Source organism: Phocoena sinus, chromosome 5 (genome assembly GCF_008692025.1).
Source record: "Phocoena sinus isolate mPhoSin1 chromosome 5, mPhoSin1.pri, whole genome shotgun sequence".
Classification (NCBI taxonomy): domain Eukaryota; kingdom Metazoa; phylum Chordata; class Mammalia; order Artiodactyla; family Phocoenidae; genus Phocoena; species Phocoena sinus.
In genome coordinates this window covers 69,484,743-69,509,652 of record NC_045767.1, presented here as the reverse complement: position 1 = coordinate 69,509,652, position 24,910 = coordinate 69,484,743, and the positions used below count along the sequence as shown (strand labels likewise).

The window sequence follows — 24,910 nt, the reverse complement described above, 5'->3', positions numbered from 1 at the left end:
TATCACTAATTATGAGGGACATGCATATCAAAACCACAGTGGCTATCCTGCCACACCAGTTAGGATGGCTATTATCCCCTTGACCCCCACAAAGAAGATAACAAATATTGGTGAGGATATAGAGAAATTGGAACCCTTGGACATTGCTGGTAGCCACTACGGAAAACAGAGTCCTCAAAAAACTAAACAGAACTACCATATGATACAGCAATTTCACTTCTGGGTATATATCCAAAAGAACTGAAATGAGGATCTCCAAGAGATACCTTAACTCCCATGCTCACTACAGCATTATTCTCAATATTCAAACTATGGAAACAATCTGAATATTCATCAACAGATGAATGGATAAAAAATAAAATGTGATATACACATACAATGAAATATCACTGAGCCCTAAAATGAAGGAAATTCTGCCATATGAGACAACATGGATGAACTAGAAGTACATTATGCTTTGATTAAGCCAGTCATAGAAGGACAAATAATGCATGATTCTACGTATATGAGGTATCTAAAATAGCCAGACTCATAGACGCAGAGAATAGATCGTTGGTTGCCAGAAGCTAGGGGCAGGAGAAAATAGAATTTGTTGTTCAATGTATATAAAGTTTCGGTTATGTAAGATGAACAAGTTCTAGAGATTTGCTGTGTAACATAGTGCCTATTACATTAACAATACTGTACTGCACTCTTAAAATTTTAGTTAAGAAGGTAGATCTCATGTTAACTAAAGGCAAGAGGGAGACATATGCACATTTTTGGAGGTGATGGGTATGTTTATTTCCTAGATTATGATGATGATTTCACAGGTGTATGCATATGCCCAAATGCATCAACTCGTACACTTTAAATATGTGCAGTTTTTGTATATCAATCATACCTCAATAAATCTGTTTTTTTAAAACTTTAAACATAAAGATGTGAATAAGTTAAAAGAATGGAAAATATATTCCATTCAAACACTAATCAAAAAAATGTTGGAATGATGATACTAATATCAGACAAAGAAGATTACAGAACAAAGAATATCACTCAAGATAAAGAAGATCCTTTCATAATGATAAAGTATTTAATTCATCAAGAGTACATAATAAACCTAAATGTTTATGTACCTAATAACAGAGCATCAGAAGACATGAACCAAACACTGATAAAATGGCAACAAAAAATACACAAATGTCTGTAATTTCAAAACTACTCTCTCATTAATTCATAAAATTAGTAACATAAAATCAGTAAAGATATAGGAAATTTGAACACTATCAACCAACTTCACCTAATTTACCTAACAGGGTAATCCACCCCAAAATAGAATTCACATTTTTTTTTTCTAATGAACTTGAAAATATACCATATTCTGGGCCACAAAAAATCTTAATATATTTTTAAAAAATTAAGTCATACAAAGGATGTTCTTTGAAGAAAAATGAAGTAAAATAAAAAACAGAAAGCTATCTGGAAAATATCCAAATATTTGGAAACTAAGAATACACTTCTAAATAACCTGTGGGTCAAAAAGAAATCAAAAACGAAATTAGAAAGAATTTTCTGCTGAATGAAAATGAAAAGACAAGATATAAAAATTTGTGGGATGCCACTAAAGCAGTTCTAAGAGGGGAAATATACAGCACTACAAGTATATATGAGAAAATAACAAAGGTTGCAAAACATTAATCTTAGCTTCCACTTAAGAAACTAGAAAAAGAAGTGAAAATTCAACCCAAAGTAAGCAGACCTTGGGAAATAGTAAAGATCAGAGTAGAGATCAATGAAATGGAAAACAGAAAGCAATGCAAAACTCAATCAATCCAAAATTTGGTTCTTTGAAGAGATCAATTAAATTAATAAACATCTTACCACGGTGATTAGGGAGAAAAAAAATGAAGATACAATTTACCAATATCAGAAATGAGAGCAGTGAAATCACTAAGGATTGTACAGGTAACAACGAATGTTACAGTGTTATGCCGATAATTTTGCAACATAAATTTTAAAAATCCTTGAAAGACAAACTGTCAACGCTCACTCAAAAAGTAATCAATTGAGGATTTCAGCAAAAATGGCAGCGTAAGGATATCCAAAAATTTATCCCCCCATAAAAACAAAAAGAAAACTGACAAACTATAAAAATCTACATTTCTGAAAACTGTGAAGACTACTGAAAGTCTTTCAGCAACCTGGGAAGCTTTTTCATGAAAGTTGAAGGACTATCAATAAGAATGGTCAGTTTTGTTTGTTTTAACTTACCCGTATCCCATCCCCTGCTCCCAGAACTATGGTAGCCTTGGGAAAAACAAAAACAAAAACAAGTTTACATTCCAAGTACTATAGGGAGAAAAACTGGGCTGGAGCACTTTCAAACCCTCATTCCCCAAAACAGTCATTATTATTTTACCTCTCTCTCTCTCTTTTTTTTTTTGTTTGTTTGTTTGGTTTTTGCGGTATGCGGGCCTCTCACTGTCGTGGCCTCTCCCGTTGTGGAGCACAGGCTCCAGACGCGCAGGCTCAGTGGCCATGGCTCACAGGCCCAGCCACTCTGTGGCATGTGGGATCTTCCCGGACTGGGGCACGAACCCGTGTCCCCTGCATCGGCAGGCGGACTTTTAACCACTGCGCCACCAGGGAAGCCCTACCTCTCTCTTTAAGACAGAAGAACTTTGGAAGAAGCCACTGAAAGGCTTTTCTTATTTTGTCTAATTCAGAACTCTTGCCTAGTACTCAAGCCACTCTTGGGGAAAGAGTCATTTGTCAAAAACTATCCAGGCAAATGTTTAGTTGCTTCTGACTGAAAGTCCATGACCATGACAAGAAAAGCCATGCCCAAGTCAGCTTTATCTCAGCAATGCAAGGTATATTTAATATTCAAAAATCAATCACCATAATTCACCAACAGATTAAAATGGAAAACCACACCATCATTTCAATAGATACAGGAAGCGTTTGGTAAAACCTAACATTCTTGATAAAAAACAAAATAAAACAAAGCAAAACCAAAAACTCTCAGCAATTAGTGAAATGCCTAGTACTATGGCTGGGGCAGGGAAAATAGAAAATGAGCCTAGAGTCTTTTTATGTCTGGATTTTTGCTGCTATCGTACAATCCCTACTCATTCTACTTCCTTCTTCCTAAAACACAATCTGCTAGTCTCTTACTACACTCATAAAGCTTAAGTGGTTCCCCACTGCTTACAATATAAAGTCCAATTTGTATGCATAGCCTTCCAGATTCATTTTCTCTAGTTTTTGAAATACATCCTATCTTAGCCACTTGGTAGTCATTCAGAATTCCATATATATGCCTTTTACTTTCCTGCCTGCATACCTTTGTGCAAACTATTTCCTGGGCTTACAGTATCCCCCTCTGTATTCATTCTGGCAAAATCCAGCTTTCCCTGATCTACTCCTGCCCCAACTTCAGTCTATTCTTTACAGGCATACAGGGTAATTTTTGTTTAACATACACATCTGATCATGGTATACCCTACTAAAACCTTTTGTAGCATATAGAAATTGCATAGGCCATAAATTCCAATGTGCCATTTCTTATTTGTCCGTAATATCTCTATATAATATACAGCTTTAATGTAACTTTTACTTAAATCTCTCCCTCAAGCCCCATTCTCATGAGAGCAGGAAACAAAAGTTATCTTTCAGGTTCATTTAATTGTTTTAGTGTTTCCTTAGTCATTTCAAATGTAAATTCTGTCATTTCTATCCCTCTTCCCCACCTTTGACTTAGGATGGCATCTAAGGTGGGGAGGCTACTGGCATCTACATCGGTGGAGGCATCTGTTCTGGGGCCATTTTCTCTTCTCTGACATCCACTTAATGGATAGGTATCTCTTCCTCTGCATTTTGGTCTTCAGTATATATCCTCACTGGTGTCTGCTGAAACATCTTTTGTCCATCGGCCTCCATTTGCATGATACATGTTGACTGAAGCACAATTTCAGGCTCTGTATCAGCTAACTTCAGCTCCGTGCCAGCTATCAGGATGACAGGGTATGACTGCTGTTTGATGCTTCTCTTTGTGACCTGTAGTAGACCAGGGCTGTCATCAGGCATATTTTCCTGTCACCTATCTAGCTACCTCTACTGTACTGCTCTTATGCTGCTGTAAATCTGTCACCTTCCCTGGGTGATCGCTTGTTAAAATTTTCCTACCAAACTCTTCATCTAAAACCTTGGTTCATAGGATCTTTCTGTTAATATTATCATTCCTTGGGGCTTTATCTGGAGGACAAGACACAGGTTGTTTCTATGCCCAGGTCATCCCGGAACATAAAGGAATGTCTCAATTAGAGTCTCATGACTGAGACTACTTTCCTTTATTAGGATTTGCTGGGTAATGTCTGTATCCCCACAAGACTCTTAGTTCACTGACAGCAAAGACTGTGTGTCTGTTTTCCTCATGTTGGTGTCTGACACATAATCACTAAATATTTATTGAATGGAAAAATGAGTGACTCAGCATACTTGTCCCTGTCCTTGTCAAAAACAACTTTTTTCTGTTTAGTATTAAATATTTTGCTTTTGATGGCAGTAATTTCTTGCTTTAATCTTATACAAAGCATGGCATATGGGCTGCAAGAGGTGAGAAACACCAACTTGGGAGAAAAGGAAGACAGGACATGAAACAGTGCAATCAAAGCAGAATTAACCATTGTCAGCACTTACAGCAGGGACAGAACTTATTTTTCTAGTGTCAGAAACACATGAAGAAGTAAAACCATTGAGAAAGAATACATTTCGCAAATATCACTCTATGCTCCAATAATATTCCCTGCAAGGCTCTTTTTATTATTTGTAGGTCTTTTTGACTACAGTAGATGCACACTAGATTTTTGTTAGATGATAAATTATAGTACTGGGGTGGTATTTGAAACTCTTTGTAAACTAACTCAAAGCTATAGTGCCAAAAACCTCTGTCCCCTAGTACCAGTTTGTGAGAAATTTTGCTGTTTGAAGTTTTATCTGAGAATGGAACATTCTACTCTTGCCTTAAAAATGTGAGCCAGGGGGGTTCATTTGATCCAGAGAAGCAGGGTGGATTTACAACCCAGGTGCAGAACTTCAGATAAGGAATTTGGGATTGTAGCATTACACATTTATCTTAACTTTGCAGTGTCCAAGGAAACTTGAGTCTGCCTGTCACCCCAGAACTCTAAACAGTGTTTCTAATGGGACCTGGTGAGGCCACAAGACCCTTCCTTTGAGTGACTGCTGCTTTCTTAACAATAACTTCCCCAGCCCTGCTTCCTTCCATCCACCTCACGAACAAAGATCTATGATACTCAGTTCAAAGCAGATTCTGCTTCTTCTACCCCTTTCCTAGAATCTCAGCACAAATTCGTATCTCATCAGAATTTCCTTCTAGAGTTTACGCTTATTGAGCCACTCCAAGATTTGCCTTTCTGCAGCATGTTAAATTTAACTTTGATGAGCTTATTGATAAAAAGCGCTTAGTTGTCATTGTGCTTGCAAAGTAGACATTCAATAGCTTGGGGTAGAGAGACATGAATTTATATTGCTATTATAAGCAGCAACTAAAGTAATGCTTATGTATGAGCACTGTAGTCCTACATGCTAAATCTCATAAACCCAAAGAATCTACCGCCATTCAACCTATGAGAGATGAAAAACGAACAACGTCGAGGTGACGACCCAACAACTTGAGACTCACGTTAAGTAAAGATTTCCGGTCTCGCGCAACTCACAAAGACCTCTTTGCAGCTCACTCTGGGCGAGCCGGAGGCGCGCGCATGCGCAGGACCCGCAGGCCGCTCCGCCTTCCCCTCGGCGCCTAGATTTACGTCCGGCTCCTTAGGCTTTACGCTCCTCGCGCCGGTTGGTGTTTCTCCGGGCTGACTGGCTGCTGGTTGTTTTCGCTGTTCCAGCGTCAGAAGAGCCGGTAGGTCGGCAGGTGAGTACACGGGAAGGGCCTGGAAGGGGAGTCGGGCGGGGGCCCGGCTGTTTGTTGCACCCACCGGTGGGCTCTATGCGGAGACGGGGACGCGGGGCGGATGGGGGTTCCGGGAGCCTCCAACTTGACTGGTCGTTCTCTTCGGGACGGGGCTTTCCTGGCCCCTGCTCTTTGGCAGTCTTCTCCTGACACTTGTTACAAATTCGTAATAGTCATCCTCATTTGCATTCGTTAGGGTTTAAGGAGAGACGGGCCTAGCGGCCTGGCAGGTGAGGTGAGTTTGCAGCCCTCGCCTTCCGGGCAGGGACCACAGCCTTCTCTGCTGCTTCTCGCCTCTCGTCGGGACCCTGACCTGGACCCCTGCTCTGAGAGCCCCCTTCCTGGTCGGGCTTCAGGAATCTTTTGAGGTCAGGTGTAGTGTGTTTTAGGGAAAAAGCGCAGAGCGGGGATTCTGTAAGCCTAGATTCCAGATTCTAGTACAGATTCTAAAATAGCTGTGTAACCCAAGTCGTCTAGAAGTTCCCATCCAGCTTTAAAGTTCAGGTTTGTGTTTGGCAGCTCTTTGTCCAAGGGACGCACACCAAAATGAATCAGCACCAGAGGAAGATGAGGGCAGGGGTGGTGCTGTGTCATTTTTTGAGTGCTGTCGGGTCAAGATGTCAGAGAATGGTCGACCGCAGCAGCAGTTCAGATGTGTGAGGATTGGCAAAAACTGGAAAAAGACATATTTAAAAATCTGAACACATGTGGCATTCTACTTTTCTCTGGGTGAGGTGATTCATTTGGGACTTTTAGAACTGAACTGTAGACTCGCGGAAGAGTTTAAGAAAGCAAAACGTGCCTGTGTTTGGTCTGAGAGGCTTACTTGAACCTCTGTGCAATGAAGTCATCTTGTATGATGTTATTTTCCAAATGTATCCTGATTGTAAGAATCACCTGTGATATTTGTGCAGATTCCGTGGACCCCATTTCATATCTTTTGAAACACCATGTCCAGGGAAAGGTCTGGGGAATCTTTTTAACAGGCATCCTAAGTGATTCGTCCTTATAAGGCACTTTTGGGAAGCATGTATCTTTCAGTCAGATAGGCCCTCCACCACTTAATAGCTTTATAACATCAGTAATAAACTTGTGAGTTGCACTTTTCTTTATCTGAAAAATGAGGATAAGTTCTTCCCCAGAGACTATTGAGTCTAAGCCCTTTGATAGTAGGATCCTTATCTTTGTCATTTTTGTGTCTACAGAGCTTAGTGCTTGGCATTGTGAGGCCCTCTCTCACAAGTGTGTTGAACTGAGAAAAGAAATAGCATGCCCCAAAACACAGAAGACACTTGGAAAGCTCTAATGCCATTCCTCCTCCTCACCTTACAGGGTTTTTTTTTTTTTTTTTTCTCTTTTTATCAGTAGTCATTTTGCTGAATATTCTTATTAGAGATAAGTATATCTCTTGATGGTTAAAACAGCCAGGAAATGTTTCTGATTCTTTGGTGTAACTTTGAAATTGTTTCTGCCATTAGATTATTAATGAATTTAAATGGAGGCCAAGTCCATCTGTTGGACTGAATTCATGACTTAACTGTGTAAATTATTGTCTGTAAATGATATTTATCTCTTGTTATTGTGCCATAATTCTAGATCATGGTGATTGTAAGTTTTTGTTATGCCAGAATCTAAATCATCATGTTCTTAAGGACATATTTAGATTCAGTGTTTTCTAATGTAAAGATTTTGACTTCTGTATGTATGGTTTGTGGGTACAGAATTCAGGACTGCTGAAGCCATTTGTGAAAGGATTGGTGTGGGTAACAAATCCATTTAAGTATAATAAAACTGAGAATTAAAATCTGGGAATTATAGTTGTAGAACACATTGTAAATGTTATAAATCTTGGCAGTATAAAATAATACATCTTACAGAAATCGGGGTGGGAGGAAGTGTAAGAATGCAATTTTCACATGTTGTGTAAAATGGAATCATATAGTTTTTAAATGATGCTGATCTCTTAATATTTGTATAATATTTTTTCTTAACCTTAGAATACTTTTAGGAACTGAAATTGCTTTTTTGTGAATAATTCTTTCCCCCAGAGATCAGCAGTTTCTTTAGTTCACTTTATTTTCTTTTGCTTCTGTTTAATGCAGAAAGAATTCAATTCGTTATGCTTTTTGTTAAAAATAGCATGTCTAGTATGATCCCATTGTTAGAAATTATTTCTATACATCCTATTTATATGTGTGCATTAGATAGATAGCTGGAACGATGTATACCAAATAGTAATGAGCATTATTTCGGAGTGGCAGGATTTGGGTCGATTTTTTTTTTTAACTTCTTTTTATCTTTCTGTATTGACTGAAATTTTTTTAAGTGCAGGTATCACTTTTATACAGAAGGGAGGTTTGGTTATTACATCATTCATAGGGAGAGTTCTGGATTTTAGTAAGTAACCCAAAAGGTGCTGAGTAATCATTACTACCATTAATTTGCAATCAGTAAATGAGTGCTGCTTTGTTTGCCTTTAGATTTATGTTGCTTTATATAGTATACCTGTAGAGATAGTGCAGTGTGATGTCTTTATGGTAAATTTGCCTTGATATAAATTTCAGCTTTGTCACTTAGTAACTGTGTGAACTCAGTCAAATTGTGTCAGTCCCTCTGTTCATCTAAAACTGGATGTTGTATGTACTTCAGAAGGTTGTTGTAAGAATTGATATTTGTACTTAAATGACCTAGCCCACTGCCCAGAACTCAAAGTTCATCCAAAAGAGAACAGCCATTATTACTATTTTAAAAGTATAGATTGTATTTGTATAGAAGCATGTCTTTCTTAAGTACTGTCCTTTCTAAAGTCATCAATGTATTTTACTTCTGTTTGACTGTGAATTACTTAAAGTGCTCTACAATGGAATTTTCTCAGGTTTGAACTTCTTGTCCTGGAAGCTGTGCATCACCATAATGAGGCTTGTAATTCTTGATAACTATGACTTGGCTAGTGAATGGGCAGCCAAATACATCTGTAATCGCATCATTCAATTCAGACCTGGACAGGACAGATATTTTACACTGGGTTTGCCAACAGGTAATGCACCATTTTTTTTCCATATTAGGTACTCAAGGTTGTGGGATTGAAGGCTTTTTCTTAGTAAAATATGTTTCCTGTTTATTTCTTGTCATATCTCTGATTTAACATATTAGGATATCAAGTCAAATATATAGATACAGACATATCTGGTATCTAAGTTTCATTACTATTTGTTAAAATTCTGTCTCACCTACCACTCCAGAATTGAAAAGGAAATATAGCTCAGGTCATGGTCATGATATTTTTTGTACCTTTTTCTAGTAGTCTTTTGTTTGTATTTAGGGATGTTGCTTTCACTATTCATGCAATTTCTTGGGAGATTAGCCTTCTCATTGATCATTAAGAGGTACCTAAAATATGTACTACTGCCTCTTAATTTTACCTCATATGCCTCATATTAGCTTATTAGCCCTTTGCTATTTCTGTGATTATTTTCTATTTTAGAAGTATTACAGGTGAAAAATTGAAGACAGGTATGTCTTCATGACAGAATGAACATAAGCATTAATTATACACTTTATTGGATTTAGTTCTCGGTTAAGGTTTTTCTTAAAAAATTACCAAGTAGTGTCACTGATACATGGTACTTTATTTGATATTGTTGACTTACATAGGAAAGAGTATTGGACCTGGAATCAGAGCTGCTACTTTCTTGGTGACTGAAGGGCATTTATTCTACACCATAATCTTGTTTTCCTTACTTTTAAGGAAGATAAGGAAATTAATAGCTTACAATGCTGTTTTGAAGCTCAAGTAAGAGCAAGTCCCTTGTATACTGTAAACACTATGTAAATTTAAGGTTCTCTTAAGTGTGTTTAAACAGTATTTTTTCCTCTTGCTCCTCCCCCCATACATGTCAACTATAGAAAAGCTACAATCGTAATTGTTTTTCACTTGCATAATTTCCATGAAAGATACTGTTAGCTCACCAAGTTGATTGTTTGTTTGTTTGTTGTTTTGCTTTTTGTTTTTCGGTCCATGGCAGTAGGTGTTGGTAAGAATGTCAAAGAGGATTTTTTTTTAATTGTGCACACCAGAAATGGGCCCCCTCAGCACCCACAGTTCTGATATGTGAGCCCCAGTGGTTGAACATGGCCTCTGTATCAGTTTGCCTTCTGTAAACCTGGGCCATGCTCAGACTAGCTGCCTTAATCACTTTGTCTTAATTATGAAGAAATAGACAGTAATTTGAGTATGGGAGCAGAAAGGCTTCAGAGCCATAAACGCCAGCAGTGCTAAACATGTTTTTGTGTATTTTGATATGCAATTCTTCTGCTTTATTTTGGGTAGTATTACTGCCTAATAATACATCTGCCAAGGGTATATCTCTGGAAAACCTTTGTTAACATTTTCTACTTTTCTCCTTCATTGACCAATGACAGTGTTAATCATGCCCCATCCTTACCTCCCCCCACCCCATGCTTTTGAAATTTGAACATACATTTCTGTAAACAACATGCTATGTTGTAATTACGCCCCACCAAGCACAATTCTGGGGAATATCTGTTCAGGATATATCTTTTTAAAAAAATTTTATTTATTTGTTTATTTTTGGCTGTGATGGTTCTTTGCTACTGCGTGTGGGCTCTCTCTAGTCATGGTGAGTGGGGGCTACTCTTGGTTGTGGTGTGCAGGCTTATCACTGCGGTGGCTTCTGTTGTTGCGGAGCATGGGTCCTAGGTGCGCAGGCTTCAGTAGTTGTGGCTCGCAGGCTCTAGAGTGCAGGCTCAGTAGTTGTGGCGCACAGGCTTAGTTGCTCCGCGGCATGTGGGATCTTCCCGGACCAGGGCTTGAACCTGTGTCCCCTGCATTGGCAGGCAGATTCTTAACCACTGCACCACCAGGGAAGCCCTGTTCAGTAATATATTTATTGAAGTGATGTTGACAAGCTTGACATTTAAGGGCCTGCATGCTGTGGGCCCAACCTGCCTCCCAGACTTATTCCCACTATTCCTCTACACTGAATCAGGGTAGGCAGGTTACACTGCTTGTAGTTCAAAGAACAGGCCTGAACTTGCTGGCTTTACTTTCACTCATGTTGCTGCTAGCATACTGTATAATAAGAACTTTATGAGAATCTCTTGAATATCTGGCTTCACTGCCGTGTGTGTGATATTTGGCACATTCCTTAATTTTTTTACCCCAATTCTCCCACCTTCAAAATGGGAAAGAATGCCAATTTCCCATACTTGTGAGATTTACATTAGCTAATGTATGAAACACCAGCATAGCATCTAGCGCATGGTAGGCATACAAGTGTCATCTCTGAACCTCCTCCCCCATCTTTTTTCTATTTTCAATTACAACTTAACCCATTCTTTGATTATGGGAATTTCACTTCTTCTTCAAAGACTCAGTTGAAATGCCGTCTTTCATCCTTTCTCCCACAAGCAAGACTATAGTGTTTTCTTCTTTGATTCACTATACTGCCCCAGACTTCTTATAGGTTATTTATATTTTTCCTTGTGTTATAGTTACTTTGTACTTGTCTATCCGTATTCTGTGAGTTCTTTTAGGGTAGAAACAGTCATAATCTTTGTTTTATCTGAATCATAGTAAGCACTTGCTAAATTAGTTATGTTAGTAAATGAGTATTGCAAAGCAAATATATTAAAATGAAGTTTCTTTTACCAGTTCACCGTGTACCATATCTTCCATTGATTTTTTTCTATTCAGCCACTTGGATTAAAAAGTAGAAAATGAATGTGATTTTTATCACTATTGTGACTTCTTTTTATGTTCATATGTCCTTAAATTACGGAGGGAGTCCTATAACTATTCTCTTGACACTGAAAGATACACACAGAAAATTTGTTATGCTTCTAGAAAAGGAGAAAGAAGAGCTTACTTATCCATCTTTTATCCAGGTTTCATGTTAGTGGGCTGTAGTTCTTTGAGAAGGAATTGTAAAGTTTGACCACATAAATTTTAAATTATTAATGACAATTTAAAACAGTATGTGTGCTTAACTTTAAGAAAACCTATTAGTCTTCTGTTCTGTGAACCTGTCTGTGTGATATTTAGCCACTTCTATTATTCTGTCATCTTAAATGAGAGTCAGTTTTTTTACTACTCTAGATTTTTTTTGTATTAGTTGTTTTTTTGTTTTTCTGGTGGTTTTTTTTTTTTTTTTTGCCAGAGACTGCTTAGTTCTGCCATACTTCTCCCTGCCTCTTGAGTAGAAATTTTGTGTTTGGGTGTTTTCTTTTGTTTTGTGATGGTGGGCAGACTAGAAACCAATACTCTGACCAGGATTGTGTGGGCCAGGTTGCTTGTTGTAAGAATGTAGTCAATCTAGTCTTTGAATTTGTAGTTAAAATGAAAAAATACAGCAAATTTAAAAAACAAAGAGAGGCCATCCTCAAGTGGCTAAATTCATTTATCTTTATTGTGTCGTTTCATGGTGCACTATCAAGCAGATCTTAATTTTATAAAACATAAAAGAATCACACTTATAAAACAATAACATTAAGAACTCAGATGAAGTATCCAAAGCCAAGATCCCATTTCCTAGAAATCATTTTACTTTATACATTTTAGCTGATATATGCTGAAAATAACACAAAATGAGAAACAGGAGCTCCAGTTAAAAACTTAAAGGATAAGCGTCCTCACTCAATCCTTGCCACTTTCTATTTTGAAAGTAGAGGCAGTGTTTAAATTCAGCTCTGGTTTCACTTTTGATTTCATTGAATGGTCAATACTTGACCTATTTATGTATCATTTATGCTACAAATCCTTCTCTAAATAGTTTTTTCTCTAAAGGTGGGACATTTATTTTTCTTCTGATTCACATGTGCTCTCTAGAAGTTTCTAATCCTGGAATATACACCATTAATTCCAAATATCCAGCGACACAAGAATAATTTTCCAAGCTGTAATTTCTGTTGACAGATTCCCAGCTTTATTCAGCAAATTCTAGTTTACTAAAATTTTAGGTTACCTTGTAGAGAGACTAATTCAACATATATTTGTTAACTGAATGTGTATTTAAATTAATAATTGTTTGCCTAATAAATTAGAAATATAAAATACTATTAAGAAGAGAATAAGGTTAATATAAACTTTTTTTTAAATTAGATTTTCAAGTTATGTTAGAAAATGGAATGTTTATCTGTTTTAGGGAGTACACCTTTAGGATGTTATAAAAAACTAATAGAATATCACAAGAATGGAGACCTTTCTTTTAAATATGTGAAGACCTTTAACATGGATGAATATGTAGGTAAGCTATATTATTTGGACATGTTATATTTTTAAAAAAATTAATATATTGAGAATATTAACATTATTTAAATTTGTTTTGAATGTAATATGAATATATTTCTAGAGTATAATGTATTACCTTGTAGTGGGGTTGGGAGTTTATATAAAAAAAATATTTTTGTAATGACAGCATGACATAGTAGAAGGACCGTGAGACTAGAAATGAGAAGATTTGCATTCGTCTTCAGCTATGCCACAGTCCTGGCTCCATCGACTTTGAGCCAATTCATTCACATTTCTCATTCTCTCTTTTTCTTTTTTTCTTAAGGCAAAGTTAAAACCAGTATTGTTGTGGGGATAAATGAATTAATATGTATGTAAAAGTAATTAGTAAAATATTTTTTAAATATAAGGCTATTTGTAGCCTTGAAGCTTTTATAATTTATTGATTGTGACCTTGCTTAACTAGAAAGATCAGTGATACATATAAACTCTGTGTTAAAATTTAAATTTTATAGGTACACATTTTTAACAGTAGCCTGAGTCATTGTCAAAGAACTGTTGTAATTTAGTATACCTTGTATGTAAATAGGAATAACAGAGGAAGAACGTAGATCAAGATCTCAGTTGTGTGGCCATTTAATTTATGTTGAATTTAACACATAAATCAGTTTTATTTGGTTAAAATTTTGTATTTGAGAAGGGGAATATAGTGATTACATGTACATGAACTAGACTTCTGTGCTCCAGCCCCTTTGTGAGCTCTGTGACCCTGGGAAAGTTACTTTTCTGTGTTTCTGTTCATCTATAAAGTGAGATTGATAATAGTTATTTCCATAGACATTGTACACATTAATTAATACATACATGTACAGTGATTAAAATAATGCCTGGCACATAATAAGCATATATTACATATAAAAATGCTTTTAAATTGAATATGGTATAGAAATGTTACATATTTTAAATAGCATTTATGGCTTAATCAGAAAAGTAAACTTTAGATTTATTTCTGGAAATAGTTACATTTTTATTTATTAACTTTGTATTTAGGACTTCCCAGAAATCATCCTGAAAGCTACCATTCTTATATGTGGAATAACTTTTTTAAGCATATTGATATAGATCCTAATAATGCTCATATCCTTGATGGGAATGCTACAGATTTACAAGCAGAATGTGATGCATTTGAAAAGAAAATAAAAGAAGCTGGAGGAATTGATCTTTTTGTTGGAGGTACGTAAAACATTTTGTCATTAATCATTTATTAATATTTGGATTAGGTGCTTTAAAAAACAAAACTTACCTTTGTGTAATGTAAAGAACATCTGTGACTGTCTGTAATACCCATTTACTCAGCTATTGATTTCTATTTTACTTTATTTTCATCAAAAAATAATCTTAATGTTGCAAGTGGGGATTGTTTAAATTATGGCTTGAGAAATAGGTCCTAATCCCTGCCTAATTACCTCTTTAGAACTGATAGTTTACCACATCTTAGAAAACGAGTGATGTTTCTTTTCCTCAGTGATACTCTTATTCTTTTACTGTTTCTTTAAAACCCCAACCCAGCTTTCTTATCAAATTACAGCGTTAAATCTCTGAAAGTCTGCATGTGGAACAGGTGGATTTTAACATTTCTCTACTGATCATTCAAATTGCTTCATTTCACTAAGAAATCAGTTAAGAATGTAAAATTTTATCATCAGCCTTTAGTTAATATGAATTAAGCTGTATAATTGTCTTAATAAACTCTAAAGTAAATGTTTAATTAACTAAATTCCACTTGAAATTTATATATATACATGCACACACAAACATACATATGTGTATGTATATTGTGTGTTCATGATCTACCATTGAAGAGGTGAAAGAATCTCTTCCTTTGTAATGACAATACGGTTTTCTGCTATCAGTATGAAGCATATGAATAGTGCATCATCTAAACTGAAACCAAAATTGTTTTTTGCCAGATTCTTTAGTATTCAACTAAACATACTAAAGCTCTAAATTAACATTAGATATATAGAGATAGATATATCCATTAGATCCAGGTGTATCTTACAATTAATTTATTAGAAGACTGCTCAAAACTATATGAATTAGATCTTCAATAGACCTGTACTAAGGTTAATTTATGGTTGAGGTGGCCAGGTATTGTAGAGGTGTTTGGTTGCCTTTGGAGAAAATTGGGTTTTATCGTCAGACAAAAATTAGCATCCTGTTTTGGCCACTTACTATCTGTAAGATCTTAGGAAATTTATTGATTTCAGTAAACTAGTTCAGTATACTAATTCAATATAATTAAGTTATTTGTAAAACAAGATTATATTAACCATTTCAGAATTGATGAGAATTAACCACATTATAACATGTATAAAATGCCTTGTGCAGTGCTTGGTATGTAGTTGGTAATCCATTAAGTGCTACTCCACTCTGTCTCTGAGGTGTAGTTTCTGAAGTAATTTTTCCTTAGTTCATTGAATGTCCTGCTCTTTTACTGATTTACCTCTAAGGGTATCCAGCAAGACTGAAGTTTTTCTCTTTGAGGAAATTGTTATCTCTACCTCGCATAACTAATATCAATTACTTTCTTAAATAGACAGTCTAGGATGGTTTTTTTATCTGAGCAAGAATCCAAGTTAGACTAGTTTGCTTTTCAAAATAGAAAGTATCTATTTTTTAAATAAAACTTGCTAATATTACTTCACTATTCCTGGAAAACATTTGCATTCTAGTTTTGTCTGTATTGCTCAATTCTGAGATAATTACCGTTTGCGCCTACCAATATCAAGGCCAAGGCAGTAGATATTTGAAAATGTTTAAGGAGTGCGCTACCCATGCATTCTTTAGATTTTCTAAACTCTACCAAAATCAAGTAGAATTACTGTAAAATAATATACCTAAACTGTTTATCTTAGTTATATCAAGAAATATTTTCACTCATTTACCATTATACAAAAAGATATGGCAATTATTAAAACTTTAGTATTAAAAATGGCTGAATGGATAACATAAATAGTATTTTTTTACTTCTTTATTTGAGGACTTATTTTTTCCTGTTAATTTATTGACCTTACATAAGGATTCTTGTGACAAATCCCTTGGGGTCTCAATGCCAGGAAGTAGAATTTACTTGGGGGAAAAAAAACTGATAAGAGCTCTTTAACTCCATTTTGCCCTTTTGCCTACTTTCCAGAAAATATTTTAGCTTAGTGTAATGTTTAAGGTTTAATCTCTCTTTTCAGAGATTTATAGTAAACTTTCTTCTTTCCCCATAGCTTTAAGCCACTTCTTGTTTCTTTGTAGCTAAAGTTTTTCAGTGCATTTCCTCACAATAACTCACCTTAGTTCTACCTTTGAAACTAATGGAGCATAATCATAATTATTTATGTTTATCACTGACTCTTACTACTAAAAAGAACTTTGTTTTTTAACCAATTTTTGTCTTAAACTTCCTGTAGTTCTCCCCTTGCAAAAAAATTTAACAGGATTTCCTTTCCTCTTCCATTAATACCTTCATTGTAGTCGTGGGCTAATCCAGGGTCTGACAGTTTATATTTATTATCGAAGGGACATATAATTGTGTATAGGGAACGGAGGGTTGGCTTATTACATTTTCTTTGAACTTTTCCCTGTTTGGGATACCCTATTATTGGATCTGTCTCATGAAAGAATCTCATTTGATTCTTCACCTTTGTTGATCTAGGTTGTTATCATTGGATATTCAAGATGAGGCTTGGTGTCTGGGTCTTACCACTTACCCTTCTTTTGTTCCAGGGTTTGGTTAATAAAAACACTAAGAACTGAGCCAAATGGGATCAAAATATCAGCTTTATTAAAGGTAAAGTTGGATTAGAGATTGCAGGTTGGGCTTGAGGCCAGAATGGGGTTTCCTACTCCTCCCCTCTGAATTTGGAAATAGTAAGACCAGAGAAGAGCTCCGGAGTATTAATCCACCATTGCTCACTCCTGGGAAATGGAGCAAGAGTTCCCTTCCCTCTATAGAAAGGAGAAAGGAGGAAATACATACTCAGAAGTTCTTCATCTGATGACAGAATTGTTGGGAGAAAGAATAAGGGTGTATCATGCAATTCCTGATCCATACCCAGCAATAAAGTACACAAACATGGAAACCTATATATAGACTCTAAAAGCATTATTAACTTTAAAATTATCTTAAGATAATTTGTGTTTAAAAGGTAAAAATAAGACACTGGGGAAATTTTTAACCCTCTACTTTGGTTACACGATTAGATTCTTTGATTTGCAAGTAAATGTAGTCTACCAATGAGACTAAAAGTGAATTTATTGGAATAATTCTGGGGTAACTCACAGAATTGATATCAGAGTTGGAAAAAACAAGTCTTTAAAAGAACAAGAACCAGATCAACTGAAGCAGGGACTCACCTGATCCTCTCCTGCAGTGCTGTCATCAAATGCCTCAGCTCTAGATGCCTTCTTTCTTTCTGTGTTCCTGGTCAAGTTTCAGATTTATAGAGAGAAATTCTGATTGTTTCAGCGTGGCCTAAGTACTTGTCCTTAGATCACAACAGTTCTGCCTAAACGATATGAGATATAGGGTGTTATGATTGGTCTAGCCCCTGTTGTGAGGGGAGCAGAGCAGGGTAGAAGGGGGCAAAAACTGTACTGAACATTCTGAACAATACCAACCATCCATTCATTTATTCAACCGTTACTTATTGAGGGCCTCCTGTGTGTCATGTGTTCTAAATAGTAAGGATACAGTTATGAAGAAGAGAAAGTCTACTCTCATGAAGTTTACCTTCTAGCCCACAGAACTATAGACACAGGAAAGACACACAATCCAGACTCAGAGGTTTTAGGGATGTTTCATAAAGGTGTTGATTATCTCGGGCTTCCCTGGGGCGCAGTGGTTAAGAATCCACCTGCCAATGCAGGGGACACGGGTTCGAGCCCTGGTCTGGGAAGATCCCACATGCCGTGGAGCAATTAAGCCCGTGTGCCACAACTACTGAGCCTGTGCTCTGGAGCCTGCATGCCACAACTACTGAGCCCGCACACCACAACTACTGAAGCCCTCACACCTAGAGCCTGTGCTCAGCAATAAGAGAAGCCACCGCAGTGAGAAGCCTGCGCACCGCAATGAAGAGAGCCCCCGCTCGCCGCAACTAGAGAAAGCCTGTGCACAGCAATGAAGACCCAACACGGCCAAAAATAAAATAAATTAAAAAAAAAAAAAGGTGTTGATGTCTTAGTCTACACTTAAAGACTGAATAAGAATTAACCATGGTGTTTAGAGTTCATGATTATTTTTAAGAAAATTTTATAAGGCTTTGTAAAACATTCTGAACATTTTAAAAATATAATTTTATATCAGGAAAAGCTCAATTTTTGATAGTTACTGATAGTAAGGGAATGTATTGACGCTTCTCCATCATGAACCATTCCTGATAATTTCAGCTTTGCTGTACACTTGTGTGACCCAAATCAACGGTGAGACCACTAATACTGATCTTTGAGGACCTCCTATTTTTTTCTGGAACTCTTTTATTTTCCTGGTTCCATCCTTTCCTCCATAGAGAAATATAATTAAAAGTATTTAGGTAGATGTATACTTAAGAGGAAAAGCAGAACAGTTTTACAAATCTAGAGAGATATGCATATCTGTGATTTAAAATAGACAAGCATATATATACTTAATAGTGGAAACAAACCATACATATTAACCACATACAGGTCTGGCTTTACGTACTAGATTAAAAATTAATCCTATATTGTTAAAAATTCCTAGATTATTGTGCTTTGGTAGTTCATATTTGCTTCCTAAGGTTTTCAGTTCTTCCTTCTTCATTCAAAACCAGGTTACTCTTTGTCATATTTTACTTTGTTGTAGCCTGGGAAAAAGTTGTTAGAATTGTGTGTTAAGAGCCAATAAGATACACCTATATATCATTAAATATGCAGAATATAAGTATAACCGGTATTTTGACCCAGAGAACTTGTGGGGTTTTTTTTTTTTTTGATTGAAGTTGCCAGAAATCTGACTAGCAAGTAGGGTCCATGTATATAAAACTTGATTTACTTAAGCCATAGAAAGATTCTTGATTTTATGAAAAGATTTACCTCCAATTTCCTTCAAATAAGAAATGTCATATTCTTATCTATATTTTAGAGGCAGTCCTAGAATATTTCAGCTGGCAGTAGATCTCCTTAAAGCAGAGTTTTCAAATTGTGGTTGTCACACATTATTAGGGCATGAAATCAATATGGTCAGTCACATCCACCATTTCCCTTTGTACGTTTTGTTAATGAAACAAAATGTAATCAAAAATAGCTTGAATGGCTCCTCGTAAGGGTATTATTTCATGCAATTCTTGTTTTAATTGTATTTATATGTGTACTAGATTGCAGTGTCAAATGTATTTCTTGCAGTAGGTTGCAGTCAAAGTTTGAAGAAAACTACTGCCTTAGATAATATCTTGTCCAATCTAAACATTTTTATAAGTGAGGAAACTATACTACAGGGAGGTCCAGTAGTTAACTGCCCCATCTAGACTAGAACCAAGCAAGTTAAAGTGTGAATATAAAGACCACTGCGTTAGGAATCAGAAGATTTAGATTTGAGTTTTGTCTTAGTATTTACTAAATTATTTACCTTGAACAAATCATATATTATCCTTTAGCATCAAAGTTTCCTTTTGAGCTTAAAAAAAAGGGGGAGATGAGGTAAATAGATATGGTTAACCTGACTATGTCACAAGATTGTTAAATATATGTGTTGTTGAGAGGATGCATGTGAAATTGCTTTATAAAGTATTATTATAAAGTGATACTTAATTTTGCTGTTAGAATCATGCTAGCTCAATGCTAAGCATATGGAAAACATTGAAATACTTGTTGAATCAAATACAGGAACAAATCTTTTACTGCAGCATTAGAAATTCAGCTATCAAATAAAACAAGGTAAGCGTGTTTATGACTATTTCTTTGGTCTTTAAATCATGTTGAACTTTGAGAAACCTTATTTACTTATGTATATATGTGTGTGTATATGTATTTCTTTTGAAAGGAATTGGTCCAGATGGTCATATTGCTTTCAATGAGCCAGGATCCAGTTTAGTATCAAGGACAAGAGTAAAGACTCTAGCAATGGACACCATTTTGGCAAATGCTAAATATTTTGATGGAGATTTATCAAAAGTGCCAACTATGGCTCTAACAGTTGGTGTGGGGACAGTGATGGATGCTAGAGAAGTAAGAATTAAATGTTCTTTGATGTTTTTCCTTTGATGTCTATAGACTTTGGAGAAATTGTGGTGTCAAATAAGTGCTATTTTGGGTTAATCCTATTTGCAGTATAAATTGTTGTCTAGCTTTCAGTAATTTCTTTCAGGCTCATTGCCATGTTTAGAATTCAAGTAAATTAAGTCTTTGGAGCTGGAAACTAAAAATTAGGCACCATCTCTTTTGGGGTACTGCTTTACTTGCCTCTTCTTGTTTCACAATTTGAGGTCCTAAAATCACACTGATCATATAGTCTTGTGAAAGGACTGTTGCAACAAAGATGCAGTCATAATTAACATTAAACTGCTTTTGGAGGCTTAGGATAATTTCATGTAATGTGATTCTTGACTGTAGGAGGATAGCTCAGTTGGTTTCCAGTGGAAAAAGAACCCCTTTAGGGCTGGATCTGTTCTAAATTTGGTATGTTTAAGAAGGCAAGAGTTCTGAACAGTAGACTCAAATTTTTTAGTTTTTAATTGGGCTGTCATTTCCTGCCCTGAGAATAACAGACCAAATTATAGTCAGATCATGATTATAAGTGGTTAAATTATATGGAAACCCAAAACTCCATTCCCTTCTGGCAGCAGGATTGGACAGGTTCAGAGGAAAGAGTACAGACAAGGTGTGGTGAATGAGTAACTGATCTTAATGTAAATATATCTAGACTTGAATGCACAAATAGAACTGTCATTCAAAATGGAGTTTTACATCTAACGATAATTGGTTTATGAAGAAAGACCTTTTAAAGACTGAAATTTCATAGTAAATAAATTGAAAAAAATTAGAGCAATCTTAGTTCTAAAATATGAAAGTTATGCAAAACGATTTCTTACATATAACAAAATTAAAGTTACGGTGCAACTCTTATGCTAATTCTTAGAATTAACAGAATTATTCAAACATTGATTTTTTTTCTTTTGTTTGACTTTTCCAACAAAATTATATGATGCTATTCACCTCACAGTATTCATTCCCAGCATGACTCTAAAGAAAATTATGGCAAAACTCTTATTATTTAGTAGTTTTCCCAAGGACTTTAGTGATTTATTATAGTTGATTTACAATACTATGTTAGTTTCCAGTGTGCAGCAGTGATTCAGTTATATATATATTTTTTCAGATTGTTTTTCATTATAGGTTATTACAAGATATTGAATAGTTCCCTGTGCTATATAGTAAATCCTTGTTACTTATCTGTTTTACATACAGTAATTTGTATCTTTTAGTCCCATACTCCTAACTTACCCCCTTTCCCGTTGGTAGCCATTAGTTTCTTTTCTATGTCTGTGAGTTTTTTTGTTTTATATAGATGAACTTGTATTGTGTTTTAGACTCCACATATAAGTGATAGCATATAGTATTGTTTTTTTCTGTATGACTTACTTCACTTCGTATGATATTCTTTAGGTCCGTCCATGTTGCTGCAAATGGCAGTATGTCAGTCTTTTTATGGCTGAGTAATATTCCATTGTGTGTGTGTGTGTGTGTGTGTACCACATCTTCTTAAACCAATCCTCTGTTGATGGACACTTGGGTTGTTTCCACTGTCTTGGCTATTGTCTTGCTAGATTTTTCATAGCATTCTTTTGAAACAAGTATCACATGATTATACTTAATGACTTTCTTTATCTTCGATTTTAATGGGCTTCATGTGTACACATTTTCATCTGCCAGTGGTTTTAACTGTGATGTGAGCTGTTCGTCAGTGTCATTTTCAATAACTGCAAATATATTTAAAATTTAAATCCATGTGTGGGACAGATGTCACTGTTGAGTGGAAAGTAGGTTTGAATGGGAGACAAATCTTTAAGTGGTCAGTGCATCAATAAGTATCTTCACACTTTGGCAACTCAGATAATGAGGACCTTCTGTACAGACCCTGGAAGTGACAACCCAGAAGTTATTACAGGTTTCTTAAGACTTGGGAATTGTCCACTAGGTAATGAACCACACAAGTCACTGCCCTCAATTTTCACTCCTTCCTTGCTTTGAGGCCTTACATTGATGTTAATTAATTGTGAAATGTTCTACTTCTCTAGCCCTTGCTTAGCTAAAATGGCACCCGTTTTCAGCTTTCAGAGTTCCATTTTCTGACCATAATTCTTATAATCAAAATTATTTTCTTTTACCACAGTTTTTGTTTATAGCACTTTTTGCAGTTTATAATTGTTTCTGTATGTTTCGTTGTTTAATACCCTTCCTCATTAGTTTATAATCTCCAAGTGTTTATGAGTCATGTATATCTAGCACAGTACACTGCCTGTCACATAATAGGTATTCAGTAACTGTTGAGAATAGTTTGAATGCATTACTTTTGCCCATAATTCATTTTGGACAAAGTTGGTTCTATCCACAGCTTGGCTGTCTACCTGAACCACCAGATCTGATTTTTATTGACTTCTGGCTGTTTGACGGAAGCCACATTTACCCTCAAAGGATTAAAATTTGTTTTTACTGAGATATATTTCAAGATAATGCTTTATATTTTAAAGGTAATTCCAAAAGAAAAGACACAAATTGTTTTTAATTACTGTAGCATCTTTAGAATTGCTTATTATATATAATTATAATAATTTGAATGTTTATTCTTGTGATGACATAAGGAAAAACCAGTAAAACTTAAAAATCTTTTGATTTTGTTGACTTACTGAATGTCACAGAAGTCACCAGTGACAAGTTCTTAACTGTTAAGACCATCAGCTTTTCTACAGGTCTTATCCTACTGGGCTTCTTTTCATCATTTATTCCTATGGATTATTTCTTCTGTCATAAACCTCTACCATTACTCTTCTTTCTTTCTGACCATTCTTTCTCAGTATGCTTCCCTGGCTCTTTCTTCCTCCATCTGCCTTTTGAATGTTGTTCTTACCTAGGGGGTCATCTCCTAGCACTGCGTATTCACTATGCATACTTCTGGGCAGTCACACTTTGGAACCCTGTTCTTTTTTTTTTTTTTTTTTTTTTTTTTTTTTTTTTTTTTTTTTTTGCGGTACGCGGGCCTCTCACCGCTGTGGCCTCTGCCGTCGCGAAGCACAGGCTCCGGACGCGCAGGCTCAGCGGCCATGGCTCACGGGCCCAGCCGCTCCGCGGCACGTGGGATCTCCCCCGACCGGGGCACGAACCCGTGTCCCCTGCATCGGCAGGCGGACTCTCAACCACTGCGCCACCAGGGAAGCCCTGGAACCCTGTTCTTGGTAGATTTAGTACTATTCTAAAAAGGTCAACTACGCTCAATACAGTGATAACTACCAGTACGTATCTTTAGCCAGTTCTTTTTCTGAAGCTGCAGATTTCATATTTCCAATTGACTCCTTATTTAAACTGTTCAAAATTTAAATTCATCTTTCTACCAAAATTGTCTCCCTCCCTTGGTGAATAGCAACACCCTCCATGAAAATTATCTGAACTTGAAACGTGTGTCATTCTTAGCTTCTTCACATCTAATCAGTCACCACATTCCACCACTTAACTTAGAGATAAATAAGGATCCAGCCCTCCATCGAACAGAGATAAATCCATCGGAGCTGCCTTACTTCTGGTCTATATCAGTTTTTTAAGGATTATTGCAAACGCATCCTAAATCATGGCTATCTCCATTCTTTCCCTTTCCTGTTCTCTATTACAGCCTGAATTTTTTTTTTCCCCAAAACATAGTTACTACTCATGGATATAATGAAGAGTCTGATTCCTTGCTGCTTCACCACAAGATGATATCTAGCCTCTTTGGCATAAAATGCTCTGTATTATCAAAATTCAGTTTTCAGCCATCTCATTTCCCTATGCTCAGCCTTACCAAATTTCTAGCTTTTTATTGACCACCCCATAACTGTCTGAAGTGCCCCCTTTTCTTTTCTGCTTATCCTTAAGATTTGGTTTCAGATAGGGCTACTCTTAAGCTTTTTCACAATACAAGAAATACTCTCCTTGAGAATAGTGGAGCAGATAGAGTAGAAATAATCACGTATTATCAACGTCAAATTATATTCCAAGAGGGATTTTCTTCAATTTCTGATTTTCCAGATATTTCTTCTTAATTCTCAATTAAAGGTTATATATGTCTTATTGTAGTTGTTAAGGATATGGATGCTGGAATCAGACCTCTTGTTTATATAGTAGCCTTACCAAGACCTTGGGCAAGTTACAGAATATCTGTGCCTCATTCCTTATCTGTGAAATATGAGTAAGAATAGTATTTATCTCACGCTGTTGATGTGGGTAGTTAAATGAGAGAATAATTCACGAAAAGTGCTTAAGTTCGGTGTTTAACTTTGAAACCACCAAATCACATTTTAAAACTCCTGAAATAAATTAAACTTCAGAAAATATCCATCATGCAGCAATCACTACATATTCTCATTTAATGTAGTGTGTGTGAAAATAGTTTTAAAAAGCCTTTTCAAGTGCTAGGATAAGGACTTCTGCCAGATTGC

The 24,910-nt window shown here is 35.9% G+C and overlaps 1 protein-coding gene across 4 annotated transcripts in view; it reads left to right on the top strand.

Annotated features, from left to right (window-relative positions):
* Positions 1-5,759: 5,759 nt before the first annotated feature.
* GNPDA2 (glucosamine-6-phosphate deaminase 2) overlaps positions 5,760-24,910 on the top strand; it is a 31,512-nt gene continuing 12,361 nt past the window's right edge. The window contains exons 1-5 of one of the 4 annotated variants that reach the window (XM_032631818.1): positions 5,760-5,926; positions 8,841-9,002; positions 13,129-13,230; positions 14,265-14,447; positions 20,266-20,450. In XM_032631818.1, coding sequence (XP_032487709.1) covers positions 8,879-9,002; positions 13,129-13,230; positions 14,265-14,447; positions 20,266-20,450 — 594 coding nt within the window. In that variant the 5' untranslated portion in view covers positions 5,760-5,926; positions 8,841-8,878. Of the gene's footprint in view, positions 5,927-8,840; positions 9,003-13,128; positions 13,231-14,264; positions 14,448-16,991; positions 20,451-24,910 lie in introns of all 4 variants that reach the window. The other 3 variants (XR_004349894.1, XR_004349893.1, XM_032631819.1) reach the window with 3 other exon arrangements.